This window comes from Euleptes europaea, chromosome 10 (assembly GCF_029931775.1).
Source record: "Euleptes europaea isolate rEulEur1 chromosome 10, rEulEur1.hap1, whole genome shotgun sequence".
Classification (NCBI taxonomy): Eukaryota; Metazoa; Chordata; class Lepidosauria; order Squamata; family Sphaerodactylidae; genus Euleptes; species Euleptes europaea.
Window position 1 is genome coordinate 61,037,548 of NC_079321.1, and position 17,530 is coordinate 61,055,077.

The following is a 17,530-nucleotide window of genomic DNA, read 5'->3' on the forward strand; positions in this document are numbered from 1 at the left end:
TTTGGTAGCTACAGTATGTGGCTTGGCTAGCCTCAGGGTGCACCCATCCCATTCTAACCATGATGTTGTATTACCTTGCTTAGTCTTAATAAATGAACATTAGAAAAATGAAAGTTAATCTCTCCTTTGTGAACCAACGAGGCTTAAAGGAATCTTTCCTGGACTGTAGCTGCCAATAGGGATGATTGCAAACTGAGTTTCCCCTCTCCACCAAGAATAAATGTTTGCATGAATGATTCTGGGTTTTTTTTAGAAACAAATCTACAAAATATTTTAAATTGGTAAATGTGACCTAATTAACTTAGCCATCATAACTTTATTTTAATCAGAACAACTTTGTTCTAATCTTTCTTCACACATACAGGCATCAATGTTTCCCTCTATTCAATTGGGTTGAGCTATCCCCTCCAAGTTCTGAATATTTAACAGAACCATCAGGGGTTATTTCAGATAAATTAGCACCCATTGTCAACCAGCCATTCAGAGCCATTAACCTAACATCTAACAAAGCTATGGTTGGGAAAAAAAACCCCAATTCTTGTCTTTCTATTTTGAAAAAGACGCAGTACTTCCATATTTTTCCATGGGTAGAGAAGCAGTGGGGAGTCTTTTTGAGCAGAAAAAATATCCCCCAGCACTTTCTCCATTCAAATTTAAATCTATTGAGGCTGATTTCAGTTTTTAAAAAGTTAGAAGAAGGCACATAACTGCATGCCATGCCTAGCTATTTCTTCAGTAATCCTAGGCTAAAACCTACCATTTCCAGAAGCTTTCGGCATAACACCTAAAGCACGACTGCCAACTGCAACAAAGTACATATGCACATAAAGCACATACAGCAAAGTACCTATAGCTGCATTTGTTCATCCTTTGTTGTCCCTCTTTTTGCTGTATACCATAAATTCCTTGATTCAGAGACATGTTTGCTTACATTGCTCTGTACAGCACAAAGAGGAAAGGTGGGATAGAAATGTTTTAATAAATAATTAATAAATGTGCATGATAAATATGGAGCAGTTACATTCTCGTTCTGCAAGCATGTTAAAAGAGAATTTATGTATATTTATGTTTTAATATAACAACAACACAAGGAGGGCTTATAGACACAAGCAAATGGTATGTGTGCAGTGTGGTCACTTCCTGACAGTCTTGACATACCCATATCTTTCTCAAGTGGAATCTCTCAGCCCTTAACTAGTAGTGCCATTGCTTTTGCTGAGCAAAATGACACAGGACAGTAGTTGCACATTTGGGTAATGTCTAAAAAAGGATGGGGCATCTGGTTTGCTGCCTCTGCTGATGCAGATCATGTGGTTATTCTGCTGAGTCCTGCAACTAATAATGGCTGCAAGAATCATAAGAAGCAGTCCACTTCCATAGGATCAGACATTTTAGAAATAGTCCATTTTTCAGTAATAATGTCTAGTTATCTCCTTAAATCCTAATCATGACTGCTGATCCCATTGAGAAAGAGGGACAGGTCTGTGACCACTTTCTTTGAGCTCATTTTACATAAATGCTGGAAGGAGAGGAAGAACATGGAAACGATGAAGAGACATTGACTCTCCTTCTGTCTCTTGGTCAATTCTGTATCTGACTAGCCCTCTGTAAATGTTGCATTCTGTTCCCATGGAGTAGGAGCTCACCAGGCATGCATTTCAAAAATGTGATTGCCATATCATGTGAACTGGGTAATGCAACACTCCACGCCTTGCCCAATTCACATGCGTAGGGTTGCTTACCCTCTGGCAGCGATCCCACATGTGCATGACCGCGATGATGTCGTTGCATCTGTGCACCTGTATGCATGGAATCTCCATCTTCAGACCCGCCCCTAAAAAGTTCCCACTAATGCCAAGGGATTCCATCTCTCTGGCAACCCTACACATGTGGCTGGTGGGTTCCTGCTCCATATCAATAGAATGCAGTGGTAACATCTGCAGGGGGCTACCATTTCACACCTAAGTAGGACAAGAATGCTCTTTTGCCCACTATTATATCAGTTCTAAATATATATATATTCAGAATAGGCAGGAAAACTAATAGAAATAGAAGATACATGAGGCAATTATCTTCTTACAGCTCTCAGCATCTATTCCTTGTACTTCCCAGGAAATTGTCCTCCTCCTGTCCAGCTGTGATTCTCCCATCCTTTCCAATCCAAGCTGGGAATTGTCTGTGAAAGCAAGAGGAGACATAAGAAAGACAAACCAGTGCCTCTATTTCCAACTGTCCTTTCCAAGCTGTAAAGGTTTATTTTATTTATTTTTATTTACATTATTTATAGTCCACCTTTCTCACAGGTACTCAAGGCTGATTACATATACTGAGTCTATACAATCAACAAAATCAGACATTCTATAACCAGTGCATTAGGATTTTGGAAGTCTGGAGCCCCCAGAAAGAACTGAAGCATAGCATAAGTATTAACAACACATTAAGCAATGTCAAAATTACTTTAATAGGGTCCTACTTAACAATAAGCTATAAAGAGCAGTATAGACCACAGACTCAATCAGTATGTGCAAAGAAAAGTTCTATTTTCCATGCACCCTTCTCATTTTCCTTCTCTGAGTAAGAAGCCCAGAAGGATCTAGAAGGATCCCCCCAGAAGAAGCCCAGAAGGATTTAGAGGGATCCCCACAGCCGGATGGACCCCTTTTGTATGTTTGCTGTGTTCCTGAGGGCAGTCTTCCTGGGAATTAAATTGCAATTGAATGCACATTGGGAGCCATCTCCTTAGTCAATAACATCACATGAAAAGCTTCCTTGAGGTAGTGTGGTAATTGAGAATTAAGTATCAACTCATTTGCTATATCTTGTATCTATTTTGGATATTTAATCTAATTATCTGAGCTTCCTAAAGAGAAACATTATTCCCTTCCTCCTTTTCAGGACAATTGGACACAGGGTAGAATTTATTGTGCTCGGTGTTGCATTTTTCATTCCATGTAGCTTCATTGTTGGCAGGAACACCTTTCCTACCTTTTCCTCATTTGTGCTCTATGGACCATGAAAACTCCCATTACAATGGGAGAGAACACCGTATGAACCTTAAAAAAAAAAAACGGTTTGTGCTGACGCAACAAATTTGGCTGCTTCACTTAAAGCTTTACAGGTCTCAGCAATTCTGATTTAAAAAAAAAAACCTGAGGTCACAGAATGGAAGAGACTAGTGTGCTGAAATGAAAAGACATCTTTCATCTTTGATTCCTTTCCTTGAAGACTGAAGACAAACTACACTGCTGTAGTTCTGGGTGGCATGACAAACAATTTCAAACTAAAAAGGAAGGTTACTTTTAACCTTTTAAAAAATGAACTAAAGATAGTTTTGTCTGCACCCACCAATGGCTAGAGATTTAACCTTAGTGCATATTGGGTTTTCTACAACTTCTTTACTTTTTAGATTTATAGCCAACAGTTGAAAGCTTGAGCTGAATGCTTGAGACAAAGTTACTAACTAATGCACTAGAACGGTATAGTAAAGCCATACTATTATGTCAGCCTTGCAAGCAGAGATTAGAGCATGTGCATTAAGGACCTTTGTGTAATTTAATTGTTCCTAGTTACCTAGCCTGTTGATTGAAGTTTGTAGGATTTGTGAATTTTTTAAAAAAAAAAAATTCATTAACCAAGTATTTTACAATGTAAGACAACTGCAGGTTACAATCAGAAATGGTGAATAAAATGATGAATGGTATTAAAATGTTGGAGATGGATAGATATAAAGAGTTGGAAAGGAAAATAATGCTGAAGTGGTATAGAACACCAGCCCAAATAGCACATATGATCAAAGGAATGAGACCGAATTGTTGGCACTGTAACGCAAAAGAGGGGTGGTTCTCACACTTGTGGTGGGAGTGCCCAAGGGTAATAGAATTTTGGAACAAAATACTTAGTAAAATTAGAAAATTGTTCAAGATATGACTTCAAGTAATGGTAGACCTGATGTTTATGGGAATTATGGGGTGTGAGAAGGTAGAAAAAAGTAAACTAGATGTTTAAAGCAATGATATTAGCGGCTCATGCAGTTATAGCTTTTGGATGGAAAAATAAAACAAAGTGGACTATGGATAGGTGTTCGAACTATGTGTTTGAATATGTGCAAACAAATGTGCTGGGATATTTAAAACAACAGACGATGGGAGAAACAGAAGAAATGGAGTTGAAGACTAAGTGGAACCCATATATTAACTGGGTGAAAAGCGGAGAAGCCAACAAAGAGACTTTAGTAAAACTAAAAAGACTATGCGCATGGCTGAAAATATGAAAATAAGATATTATGAACTGGTCCATGGGGGAAGGGAGAGGGGGGGAAGGGAGAAAAATTGTATTGGAAGAAGGAAAGTGTAATTTGTAATTATAAAGGTATGGAGATGTAAAATGACCTCCAATGCAATAACAAAAAATGAAGTGTAAGGATGTGTAAAAAAAAAAAAAAATCAGGAGAGCCCATTTTGGCATATAAGAAAGATGATCACTTGATTCCCTCCTGACAACATTGATCTGTGACAGGGTTTTTGAAGTGCCGGGGACTGTTTTTGTAGCCAAGGAGGCTCCAAAGTCTCCAATGTATGCATGGATGTAGACTTTTGGATCTCTGAGAGTGCTTGGCACAGTGATTGCCTAATAAGTAATATGTAATGACTGTGGAAGTACCCTACTTCACATCCATATATACCACCTTTCATACACAAAATATTTGTCTTCTATGCTTAATGGAACTTCCCTCAAATTTCAGAATATTTGCTTGAGGCTGGTAAGCCTTTTCTGAGCACTCACACTTATTTGAGGAATGAATCTTGCTTTTTTGCAGCATCTGTAAGACACTCAGCACACCATCAAACATCATTTTTGTCTTACAATCAAATGCACCTAATTGTGGCTCAGTGGTGGTTTTCTTCCTCCTCCCTTTAAAGCTGCTTTGTGAAGATGTGATAGGGAACAGAAAAGCAAGGAGGGAGTCACTTAACTTTTCCCTATTCAACTACTCCCCCCCCCCAAATAAAAGAAATCTCTGCAAAGTTTCAACTGTGTATTTTCACTCGCAAATGTGTTTTGAGAATCCCATGGGGGAAAGGCACTGGGGAAGCAATTTAGAGTAGGGAAATGGAAAGTAAGGAAACTATTGAGTGTTTCTCTCCCATGCTGTTTTAAATCATCCCCAACATTTAAAAGGGGGAAGAACTCTGGGATATGGTTACATCAATTTCCACAAAAATTCAGAGTGCTAAGAAATAACTATATCATAGTTTATATATGCTTTCAGTGGGAGACTTCACTTTTCTGGGTTATTTGTAGATCCTTGTTTAACCGGCATGAAATTTTTATAGCCAAGATTCCAAGACTGCTTCCTAAAACACAGCATGTGTCTTGTGCCAGTCAGTCTGTTTCAAATCCTCTAACTCCTCCCATTTTTAGCTCTGCTGTATAAAGCACATTGTTAGACTAGTAGAAACATCCCCTTGCTGCAGTTTTATTTTTTAGGATAGCAGAGGAAATATATTAGGTTGGTTTCTATGAAACCATTCCACTAGTGTAGACTTTTCCTCCAATTCAAAGAAACGTTCTGTGGAGGAAGAGATGCTTTCCAAATGCAAGACAGACAGAAGGTTGTGCCACCTGAAGAATGGATTGATAAGCTCCAACCCATTGTTTTATTTCACAAAAAAAGTAACAGCAATTTTGTGCAGTTTTGTAGATTGCAAGTCCAACCTGCATGAAATATTTTTCACAATCTGTTAACTCCTCTGTGTGTCAAATGAAGAATGCAATTAGGTGGGTGTGTGGCAGCTCACAGTTTGTGCAGGATGTATTGTGAAAAAGTGTTGTATGAACAGTAGTAAAGCAATAGTAAAGAAAAAAGTTTGTTTTTCAAGCAGTGATAAATGGAAAAGTTCTTCTAAGGTTACAAATCACAAATCATTCTCTTGATTTAAGATTTCTTTAAAAAAAATTAAAGCAAGCCAAGTAGAAACTCAGTGCTAAACATATTTCCTGGGAAATAAGGCCTAATTAATATGTTTATTTTTCAGAAGTTGAATATGTAGTGATTTTCCTTCAGGGAAACTATGTGAATTAGCATTTCTCTGATGTGGTAACTTTTGCGTTTGTTTATATATAAACAAAAGGAACTGCATCATGCAAATTCCTGCCCACATGAAAATTATTCGTAAGTTGTAAAGACTAGCAGTTCGTGTTCAGCTGGAAAAATATAACCACTTCCTATTAGTATGTGGTATCATCAGTAACCCAAGGCATGCTTAGTGTGGTCTAGTGCCTTACCAAAGAAGTATAATTCATTCCCTAATCTATACTTGAGACCACACTATAGCTTTAAATCCAAACAAATCCCATCAGAAACTGCAAAGAAATTTACAGACAATATGAAGTTTTGTCGAAGGCTTTTTTCCCATTGTTACATCTGCACCAATTAGAGTGAGGGCAGAGTCAAAACTAGCAAAGAAGCACACACCATTGCTGCTGGTAAGGATTGCTAGGGTTGCCAGGTCCCTCTCTGCAACTGGAGGGAGTTTTTTGGGGCGGAGCCTGAGAAGGGTTGAGATTGGGGTGGGGAGGGACTTCAATGCCATAGTGTCCAATTGCCAAAGCAGCCATTTTCTCCAGGTGAACTGATCTCTATCGGCTGGAGTTCAGTTGTAATAGCAGGAGATCTCCAGCTAGTACCTGGAGGCAGGCAACCCTAGGGATTGCAGAGCATCCCATGTCACTTTCTTGGGAATTTTACTGTCTTGTCAGTTAGTTTGGCATACATGGGGAATGCATTAGTGGAACTGGATCTTGTACATTTAATTGTGAAACACTTGACCTGCCTAGAATTTTCTTAGGGGAGAGCAGAGAGGAGGCTGGGCCTCTGAGTGAGCGCCTCCTCTCTCCTCCTCTCCCCCAAAGGGGCTGCAGACCCTGGTACTTAAAGCCTGAGTGCAGGAGGGGGAATTGTAGGAATATGGCTGCTAACTAGGTTGAGTATTTGTCTCTTTCCTGTTGCAGGTACTTAAAGCCTGTGTGTAGCCTTGGCCCTTAGCCTGTGGCTTACAACCTGTTGCCCCAATCCTGTGGAAATCAGCCCATCCCAGGATGTTTTGTATACCTTTTGTTTTCCCCTTCTCACTCTACATGATGTTTCATTTATTAAAATGTATTTAAATTATATTAGTATTTTTGAAAGCCACTTTGCTCCACCCTTGGAGAGAGATGTGGGATAAAAATATGCTAAAATAAATAAGGAAATTGCTAGAGTAAAGGTTGGAATCGTGACATTATAGTTTTGTTAATTTCTGTTTTCTATTGTGTATTATTTGGAACATTTTGGCAATCATGTGCAATTTCTTTCCTTTTGTCTGATTTTGCCCTTTTCTCCTGTAATCAGGTAGGATGCTATAGCATTAAATGTTGCAAACGCCTTCTCGATCACTAAATTGCGCATGTAGTCAGTCCCTGCCATTTCTGTACATAGCGATAGCGGAACTGTTTTAAAAATTTTGCCTTTACACACTTCCAAAATGCACACAGCAGTTACAAAACTCAGTGTTTTCATAAGTTTACATTCATGCTCTCTGACACCTTATCTTCCAGTGATCTTTAATTTATGAGAGCCGCATAAGCCATAAAGTGGTCTCTCCTCTGCATGTCATTGTGATATCTGCCATCTTGAAGCACCAGGTATTGGAACTCTTTGATTTGCCATAACCTCTAATTGTCTGGTTAGCCAAGAACGGGCTTCAGGGTTTCAGAGTCATTATTGTCTCATTTCTTCCCCATGAAATGTCATAAGTCGTAAGCATCTCGCTTTACAGCTCTGCATGATCTCCTGCATTACAGTAGCAAAAATAAGCGTAATAAATTATGCCATCAGAAGTATTTCCTTCTAGATATTATTTCTAGTGGGGCAGACTGTTTCCTGCTAGGTCAGATACTGAGGAAAATAAAATAACACACTTCATCAAAGAAACCTCTAAATCAATTCATCAGCTTCCCTTGCATTAAGGAAGATGGAAATACAATGTAAATTTTAATATCAGCCTGCGTCAATATCAGCCTTGAGATGATAATAACCAGAAGCTCTGCCTACATTTTAGAATGTCACATTCTTTATTTCATTGTCACAGCTACCTCTTTTATCACTGTGATCCCTTTATTCACGAACAAACCTACCTTATACAGCCGCAGGTCTGGGATGGGTTGCTACAGTGAGGAACAGATGAATATGCCCTTTTGATTTTTCCTTGTTTCCATATATTTCAGTTATGAAGGTTTTTGTCCACCCATTTTTGTGGTCAGTATCAATTATCAGTATGGTTCTTTTATGCATTTTTCTGCAATTTTATTTATGTGTATACACATGCATTTCTTCTCTGTGATGTCAAGGAGAATGGAAGATATATAGCTTAATTCTGGTTACTGAGATTGCACAAATACAACTGGCACACTTTATTGAAAGGGAAAGCCTGGAGAGAAGCGTTTTAATAAATAATAAAAGTAAGATGTTACTATTTGTGCTATTAACTGTTATATGAACTGCAGTGCTATAGTCTGAAGGCTGCTGTTCTATCTTGCATTGGGTTGTTAAGGTTTTAGAGACTGTCATACCTTTTCAAAAGTAATGAAGACTTCTTTCCTGGCTGATTAAATGTTTGGAAAAGCTGCTTGTGTGCTACAGCGACTGCCACACTGGGAGATATTCTCATTATAGGAAAAATTCATCTCTGTAAAAATGAGGGCTGGAAATTCACAAATAACAGATATAGACCAGACTCTCCTGTTGGCATGGTAGATTGCAGATCGAGCACCGGTTGTGGTTGCTTTTAGATACGAGTGCTGAGCCCCTCCTGTTGTTCAACATCATCTAAACGTTTCAGTTGATTTGCTGTCTCTTCCACGTTGCAGTGGTAGGGACAAAAACTATTCTTATGCACTTGGGATAGCATTTAAAAAGAAAAGACAATTGGATGCTGAGGTTTTCCAGTTATTTGAAAACACTGGCTGACTGTTCTGCATGACAGAATCATTTTGACTCCCTATGTACTTAAATAGTAGAATTGATATAAAATGAATGTAAGCATAAGTGGTTTCTGAAGCTGAGTTCACAGATTAAGCCCTTGTTTGTGTGTGAGCCCCTTCCATTATTTTCTGCTCTCTTTCCCTAATTTTCTCATTGGGATACCCCTGCATTAAATGTATATCATAGTTTGGTAACATCTCAGTGAGTTCTTGCAGATGGTTATAAGATTCTATTTTTTATTACCATTGGGTAGTGGAAATGTTTGAATGATAGATGTGCAGAAGTCCCCTGGCAAATTGAAATAAGGCTGGAATTGTATCTCAGCAGGGATACTAAGTTATCCTTGTTCAGAATAAATGTTCCCTTTTATAATCCCACATACACCACTAATCCTCCTTGGGGGCAGACGCTACAGATGCCAGTCAACTCAACTTCAGAAAGGTCCTTAATGTCAATCATACGCTCAATTCCTTTCCCAGAGCTAAAGATATTGATATAGTTAATGTTATAAATTAACACACAAGCGTATTATTCTAGTCTTTTGTACTGTTTTCTAGAGTGAGACTATAATGCATGTGGTTAGTGTCTCCTGTTTGTTTTTAAAGATACATTTAAGCAGAATGGTAAACTCACAACTACAGCTCTTGCCATTTTCAGCTGGTGGATATTCCTTCTGAAAATGTCCACATATGATAAGACGTTGTGTGGCTCTTTACATTTACAGTTGATCAATACAGCTAGAATCAATTCTGGTCTCTAAAGGGACAATAAAAAAAATTATTATGTCCCTTATAATCTGTTGCAATATTTTTTCTCATTGTCCAGGAGTGACATCAGAGCATCACTGTCAAAGCTGGAGATTCTCAGTCATTTGGGTTTCCCCCAAATATTAGAGCTTCCCCTGAACATCCCCCAGCAATGCAGTGATGTCACTTCCCAGCACATGGAGTGATATCAACATGTTAGGATGCTGCTGACATCCCCTTATTTTTGTGCCATACCCCCCCCCCCGGCCAGCTGAGCGATGGTGGGGAGTACCTACTGGGGGCAGGGGATCAGCAGATTGAATTCCAAAATTACTTTCTGTATACCCTGCTGAAATTCCTTTTCCCTTACAGTACCCTGAAACTCTTCTTCTATCACTACAGTCATAGTTACTCTTATTCTGTAACATGTATTTTTTCATCTTTCTTTTTCCTGATTGTCCTTTTCCCCCTCTTCCCTTCCTTCTCTTTCCTTTGTAACACTATTGACTTTGATTAGGTTGTAGCCTGCATGCAAGGCCTATATTACCTTGATGATTTTAAACCCTTTATAAATAAACAAAATCAAGAAAACCAAGATTACATCCATACCAGCCCTGAGTGCTACCAACTCTCAGAAAGACTTCAAGTGTAGGTCTCTGCACTTCAAAAATAAGCATGAGAATTAAGCATGATTTTGCAGCATTCTAATATGGTAAAGGGACTTACTTTTCACTACAATTTGGATGCAGTCATCACAGGCATTAAGGTCTTTAAGGTTGCAATCCTGAGGGGGTAGGAACCGGTGTGACCCCACGCCGGGGTAGGTGCCACTTTATCACAGGATGAAGTGGCAAAAACGCCAGCACGAGGGCAAACACACTGTCCAGGAGCAACAGAGCTCCGCTGGCCCCCACCCCCAGCACAGCCAGTCCGAGATTTAAATCCTGGAAGAGAATGGCTGTGCTGGTGTGGGGGAGATGTTCCCGGGGTGTTTCCGGGGGTGGAGCTGCCTTTAGGCAGCTTCCACAGTCCCTTTGGCCTAAGAACACCCCCTTGAGCGGTGGCTGAGTTGCGTCACCTTTTTTGGTGGTGCAGCCTCGCTTCTTTCAATGGGGAATTTCCCCCCATTTCCCCTTATTTTATTTTTTTAAAAGGCTTTTTTTATCTGTGGTGGCCAGGAAGCCTCAGAGGAGGCAGCACGACTCTGATGTTCACGGCTACCGCAGATCTACCCCCCCTTTAGGAATGGGCTGCCCGAGTATTGAACTGTCAAAGAAAACATTTAGGTTCTTTGGAGAAAGAAAAACTGTAGCATATCGTTATCTGTCTTGCAATATATCTGCTAATTTAGGTTAACCACAAAGATTTACCATCAACTAATTTAGAATGAAAAACAATCTGATTAGCTCTTTGGCAAATAGCAATCAAATTTTATCATAACCAATATGTTTGGGTAATGTTTCTTAGAAGTCATGACTGCTGTACTGGACTATGTTTGAACAAACATGTTTTATACATTGTAGTTTCAACTATGTGATAGCCTTTGATTTGATACTTCAGCCATGTCAATTTAAGGAGGTTTTTGTGCCCAGTGAGTAGACCAGCTCAATACATGCCTGAAGAAGTTGGCTATTAGCTGGCCTGCCTTCACCTTTCCTTTTTTATACTTCTGGATGGATAGAAGGCAAAAAAATTTCCGTCTGGTCTGTTGCAACTGGCTTGTTCCTAACCCAGGCCACCCTCAGCCAACTGTGAAAGCCGAATAGCCCAGAACATTTCTGTCCCTTGCCTTTTTGATTCACCTTTTCCATACAGAGTATAATTAGCTCTCTTGCTAGTGGGGGCAACTGGACTTCAAAATACTGGCAGCAAGAGGCAATAACCATATGAGGTGATTGTGCAAATATGTGCTTAGAACAGGCATGTCCAAAGTCCGGCCCCCGGGGAGAAGGGCAAAGTTGCCAAGAGGCCCTGAGAGCCATGGCTGACCCCTGGCCGCAGCAGACCAGTGCAGAGCCGGCGCACCCCGGGAGTCGGCTAGGAAACCGCCAGCCAGCTGGGGGGCAGGAGGCCCTTCCCAGCAGCCGCCCAGTGCAGCGGGAGCCAGGTGCGGAGCCGGCGCGCCAGGGGAGTCGGCTTTAAAGCCGCCAGACAGCTGGGGGCCGGAGGCCCCTCCCAGCCGCCCAGCACAGCAGCAGCGGGGCGCGGAGCTGGGTTGCCCCGGGAGCCGTCTGGGACGCCGCCAGCCAGCTGCAGGGTAGGGGCCCTCCCCCCCAGCCGCAGGAGCCCTGAACGGAGCCAGTAGCCAGCTGGGGGTGGGGGTCTCCCCCCTCTGCCGCCCAGCGCAGCGGGAGCCAGGCACGGAGCTGTCGCGCCAGGGGAGCCGGCTTTAAAGCCGCCAGCCAGCTGGGGGGCGGGAGGCCCCTACCCGCCACCACCCAGCGCCGCGGGAGCCCGGTGCAGAGCCCACGCACCCCGGGAGCCGGCTGGGATGCCGCCAGCCAGCTGGTAGGTGGGAGGGTGGGAGGCCCCTCCCTGCCACCACCCACGGCCCCCCAGCTCTCCTTCACTATTTTAGGAGCCGGGCCCTCGCCTTACTTCCGGTTTCCAGTAGGAAGCCGTTCTCTCTGGCACTTCTGTGATACACCCCCAGTCTATTACTTGCTGTGGTTGTCGAGCACGAGGAGGGTTCCCGCAACTTTTTCACCATTGGATTTGTGGAGGTCCATTTTCTGTTGGTAGAAAAAACCCTGGAGTGACGAGGCGAGCGAGGTAGGAAGATGCCTCAGCGAGGAAAGATGCTCCGAGGGCAGGAAGGCGGCGAAGGGAAGAATGTGGGAGGCAGGAGCCGGGGGTGGGTCGCTGGCAGCTGGGCCATGGGCAAGGGGACGGAGGGGGTAAACTGGGAGTGGATCTTCCTGCCTGTGTGCAGATGCACTCTTCTGGCGATGGAGGAGGCTACACCCAGTGGGAGGAGCAGGGGCACATGGGTGTGCTACTCCAATAGTTTGTGACCCTCCCCATTGGCTAAGAAAATGCTGAGCTTCTTTGGCTCAACATATTTGTGTAAGAAGACATTCTCTGCTATGAACTTTAACAAGAACTGTGTGAGGACAAGACTAAGTGACTCTCATCTGCGTGACATTTTGCGAATCAAAACCACTGCCTTTGAACCAGACCTAGCCTATGTGCTGCAATCCAGATCTCAGTTTCACCCTTCACATTAGTGCAGGCAAGTTTTTTTTTTTCAATTGAGATGAATGCATTGTAAAATCTCAGTTAATGTCAGCTGGTCTAAATCAGGTATAAATATATTTGGACACAACATGTATACCTGGTATTATGTTCCTGGTCATATTTTTTGAACTTAAAAGTTGACAGACAACCTTTATTACCAATAATCTGTAATGTACTTTACAATGTTCTTGACATATATTTCAGCTTCCTGGATTTTTTTTTTCATCTGGCCTTCAGATATAAAAGGCAGAGTGATTTAACACCTGTTTAGATTTGTCATCCATGTGACGAAATGAAAAGTATGCCGTTTGCAATAAACTTTGCATAAAATAGTTAATTTGCATTTAATTTTAATAGTTCAAAGAATGTTAGGCAAAATGGTCGGCCCTCACACATGTTCACTTCATCAAATCTGGCCCACTTTGAAAAAAGTTTGGACACCCCTGGCTTAGAAGGTTGAACAAAGGATGTCATCCAGTACCCTGAAGAGAACTTTGTGTTTGAATTAATATCAAACAGTGAGAGAATAACTGTGCTATCAGACATTTTCATTATATTCCAGTGGTTTCGACCATACTACTACATTTCTTTGAAAATTTACCAGCAACAATTGCAGTCACCAGCATCTCTAGTTAAAAATCTCAGATGGCCAAAGCTGGGAAAGATCTCTGCCTAAAACACCAGAGAGTTGCCCCTGATTTGAATAGATAGAACAATGAATAGATGGACCAGTATGAAGCAACTCTATATGTCATATGTGCACTGAAGAGTACATTTTTGCAACTTAATTAACATTGTTTGATCCCCAGCATTTCCTCCTTCATCATGTTGAAGGGTTACAGATTTCATCGTTCATTTTTATGTTTTATAGCCATTAAATTGCTACCGATATTTGTTTTAAATCCTCAAACCTGGTGAAGAACTTGTAATAGAAAAGCTTGTGTCAACTATACTAATAATTAGAACAATGTTTGCACTATTTATTTATATGTCTAAGTCTTAGTTTCCATTTACTTTTTTTCAAGGAATCAGAGAAACATAGTCTTGTGAAGGAGTTAGAGATCTATAACTAATGAGCTTCAACTTCTCAGGTGTGAATAGCTAGAGAGCTTTGAGTGGAGCCATGCTAGCTAAACCAGTTCAATGATGTTTTATGAGTGCTTTGTCATGATATCATAGGCCAATTGTCCTTATTAACATCACAATTTCGTTTTCAGAAATCAAAAATCGCCACGTACGAAAAAATGTGGGCCTTTATGAATAGCAGGAGGCAGTCGGTGCTTGTCAAAAGTAATGAAGAAGGTATCCAGCGTGTCCTCACCTCTGATTATTCTTTCCTAATGGAGTCAACTACCATTGAGTTCGTAACACAGCGGAACTGCAACCTGACTCAGATTGGCAGCCTGATAGACTCAAAAGGTTATGGTGTCGGAACTCCTATGGGTAAGTTGTATGCCTGTTTGTTCTGTATTCATTAATCTAACTTGTGGTAAGAGCACAAACAATCCTCCACTGTTTGGCATTAACTCTGTGTACTAATCGTTGTTTCCTATTATTGTATATAGGTTAATAAATGCCTTTACTATGTTGATACGTGTGAAGCCCGGTCACTCATAAAATTTATAAATAAAATAATTACTACTATTCTGCAGCTGAACAAGCATAATTTTGTGCTAATAAAATGTGTGCAATATGGTTTAGCAAGCCTATCAGTAATAGATTTTTTCTCATCTGGTGGGATGAAGGGAAGGCACCCCGAAAGTGCCTTGGGGAAAGCATGCACGGTGCTTTGAGGGAAGAACACATACAGTGCCTTGAGTTCCAGAGATCAATCTGAATTGCCCCAGTGATCTCTCAGTTTATTAGGCATTTAGACAATGGATACCAAAGTTAATGAGTCAACAAGACAAAGAGACATTTCCAGGAAGGCATCCTCTGGTACATAAAAGGATTAGCTAGTACATAAAAGGATTAGCTTAGCAAGCGCTTAATCATTAATAATACTACGTGATCTATGTGACCAGTATTGAAAGTGGACTTTGGCCGGGAGCTTTCCAGAGACCTAGAGCTTGTTGTAACCAATATTTCAATATGGCAAGACTCAGGGTTTTGTGGAACCAATATTAAAATGGCGAGGGTGTGCCCAGCTGCCATTAATTGGCTTCAAAAACCTCTACAGTGAGACAGCCCTAAAGGAATTTATTAAATCTGTCTCAATAGCATATATAGTTGATGAGTCCCCCACCATAGACTCCAAATGGATGGGAGATTCATCCCAACTAATGAGATCACACTCTGATGGCTTGACTAGTTGCTGATGACATTACTAAGGTTTTGTCTGGGCATCTTCCAAAATCTTGCAAAACCTCTTCCCTGGGCTGTGTTTTGGAGGACATGGTTAAATTATGCCATGTGCTCCAATCCGTGGGAATGGTGTGGCAAAGAAATTGAAATAAGTGAATGAATGAGCAGATAAAGGCTGTTTTCTTCTTTAGTTAGACGTATGTCCCTCTTTTGGAGATTTTTACTTAAATTCAGAACATCATTTCCTCCTAAAACTGTCGTAGGTTTGTCTGTTTTCTCCTAGACATGTTTTGTTTGCTTTTATGTCTTTATAATGCTGTGCTTGGTACACTGCATTCTAAGGGTGTTCATTCTAGTTGCATTTCCTTGCCCTTATTGCAATAGGCCATGCCAAGAAGACTGTTGTCTTGCTTATGTGCATGGAGCTCCTTATTTTATTCCACCTCATTTACACATGAGCTAAATGTAGGATTGCCAACCTCCAGGTGGGGCCTAGAGATCTTCCAGGATTGCAATTGATCTCCAGACTACAGAGATCATTAACCCTGAGAGAAATGGCATCTTTGTATGCTGAACTCTGTGACACTGTATGAGGTCCCTTGCCTCCCCTAACCCATCCCTTCCCAGGTTCCATCCACCCCCAAATCTCTAGGAACTTCCCAGACTGGAGTTAGCAACCCTGGCTGATTGGAACTTCCGTGTCTAGAGCCAGTAAATTTCTACAAACCAGTGCAAGGAGTCAACACCAGGGGAAGGCCTTGGCCTGTATGCCTTGTTTGTTGGACCTCCAAGTAGGGTTGCCAGGGTTCCCTTTTCACCACCAGCAGGAGGTTTTTGGGGTGGAGCCTGAGGATGGTGGGGTTTGGGGAGGGGAGGGACTTCAATGCCATAGAGTCCAATTGCCAAAGAAGCCATTTTCTCCAGGTGAACTGATCTCTGTTGGCTGGAGATCAGTTGTAATAGTGGGAGATCTCCAGCTAGTACCTGGAGGTTGGCAACCCTACCTCCAAGGCAGCTAGTGATCTATTGTGTGATACAGGATGCTGGCCTAGTTGGACTACTGGTCTTTTCCAGCAGGGCACCTCTTACGTTATCTAGCCTTTCACACAGACAATTATGCTCATATATCTGGAGCCTGATTCTCACATGCCTACAGAACACTGAGTATCTTATCAGTTGATGACTTAGGACCCAACTAAATACTGATCCAAACTCAAAATTGAATTAAAGACATAAATAAATAAGTTTATGTAGAGTACCTTTCAATTCTTCTTCCATCTCATTATTTAAAAAAAAAAACAGCTGGTAGTTATAAACTCTCTCTTGGTTATCCAATGTTCTGGCAGTTTACAAAAATGGGATGTAACAATATACCAAATATTCATATACATTCATGTATTGCCAACTGTTATGTAAACTTGCTAGCTCAATCTGGGGAAAAAGATTATTTTGAACTATGTGGCCCATGCTGTTAAACAGTAGGGTTGTAATTGAATGGAATTCTGTTTAAGACGGATTTAGAGCTCCCTATGGGAAAGCAACTGTCAATCAACTAGAACATGTTACCTGTAATGCAATATAAAAAGATAAATTACAGTCTACTCAAAATAACTACTGGTCACAGTTCATGCTATTAAAAATTGTATTTATCTTTAATGTTAGAAAAACGTAGTTGCATTGGTCATCTAAAGGCTCAGTAGTCTTTGCTTTATGAATGAAATATTGAATATATTAGTGTATTAGAATAACAACTGCTGTCATTGTTCTTGTCACACATCTTAACAAGATGGATAGAACAGATCCACAGTGCATTACACTAAGTGAGAGAGCCTACGAAACAAATAAAAGGTATTTCATTTATGAAGTATCAATTACAAACCATAATGGTTGATTTGAAAAGGAATAGAATTTCTCAAATTCCTGCTCCAGGAACAGAATTTCTCTAATTTCCAAGTGCTGGGTATTTTGAAGCAAATAATAGATAGGTATGCCTACATGACAATGGTCAGCCTCAATCTTACATGGCATACAATGGCCACTTTTTTTTTTTTTGCAAGGAAATACTGAATATGTCAGTTCAACATGCAACAACTCCAGAAAAACTTTCAGTTTCTTTGACCTCTGAAAGGCTTCTCTATGTCTGTCTTTCATGATACAGCATTTATTTTCCCATAAAAGTTAAGAAAAATTATAAGAAAAAAACTACTCATTAAGCACTTCA

At 40.8% G+C, this 17,530-nt stretch overlaps 1 protein-coding gene across 2 annotated transcripts in view; it reads left to right on the forward strand.

The window, feature by feature from the left end:
* The window catches only part of GRIK2 (glutamate ionotropic receptor kainate type subunit 2), a 662,376-nt gene that overhangs the window by 594,670 nt on the left and 50,176 nt on the right, over window positions 1-17,530 (forward strand). For both annotated transcript variants that reach the window (XM_056856041.1, XM_056856040.1), the window contains exon 14: window positions 14,223-14,448. In XM_056856041.1, the coding sequence (XP_056712019.1) occupies window positions 14,223-14,448 (226 nt within the window). The remainder of the gene's footprint in view (window positions 1-14,222; window positions 14,449-17,530) is intronic.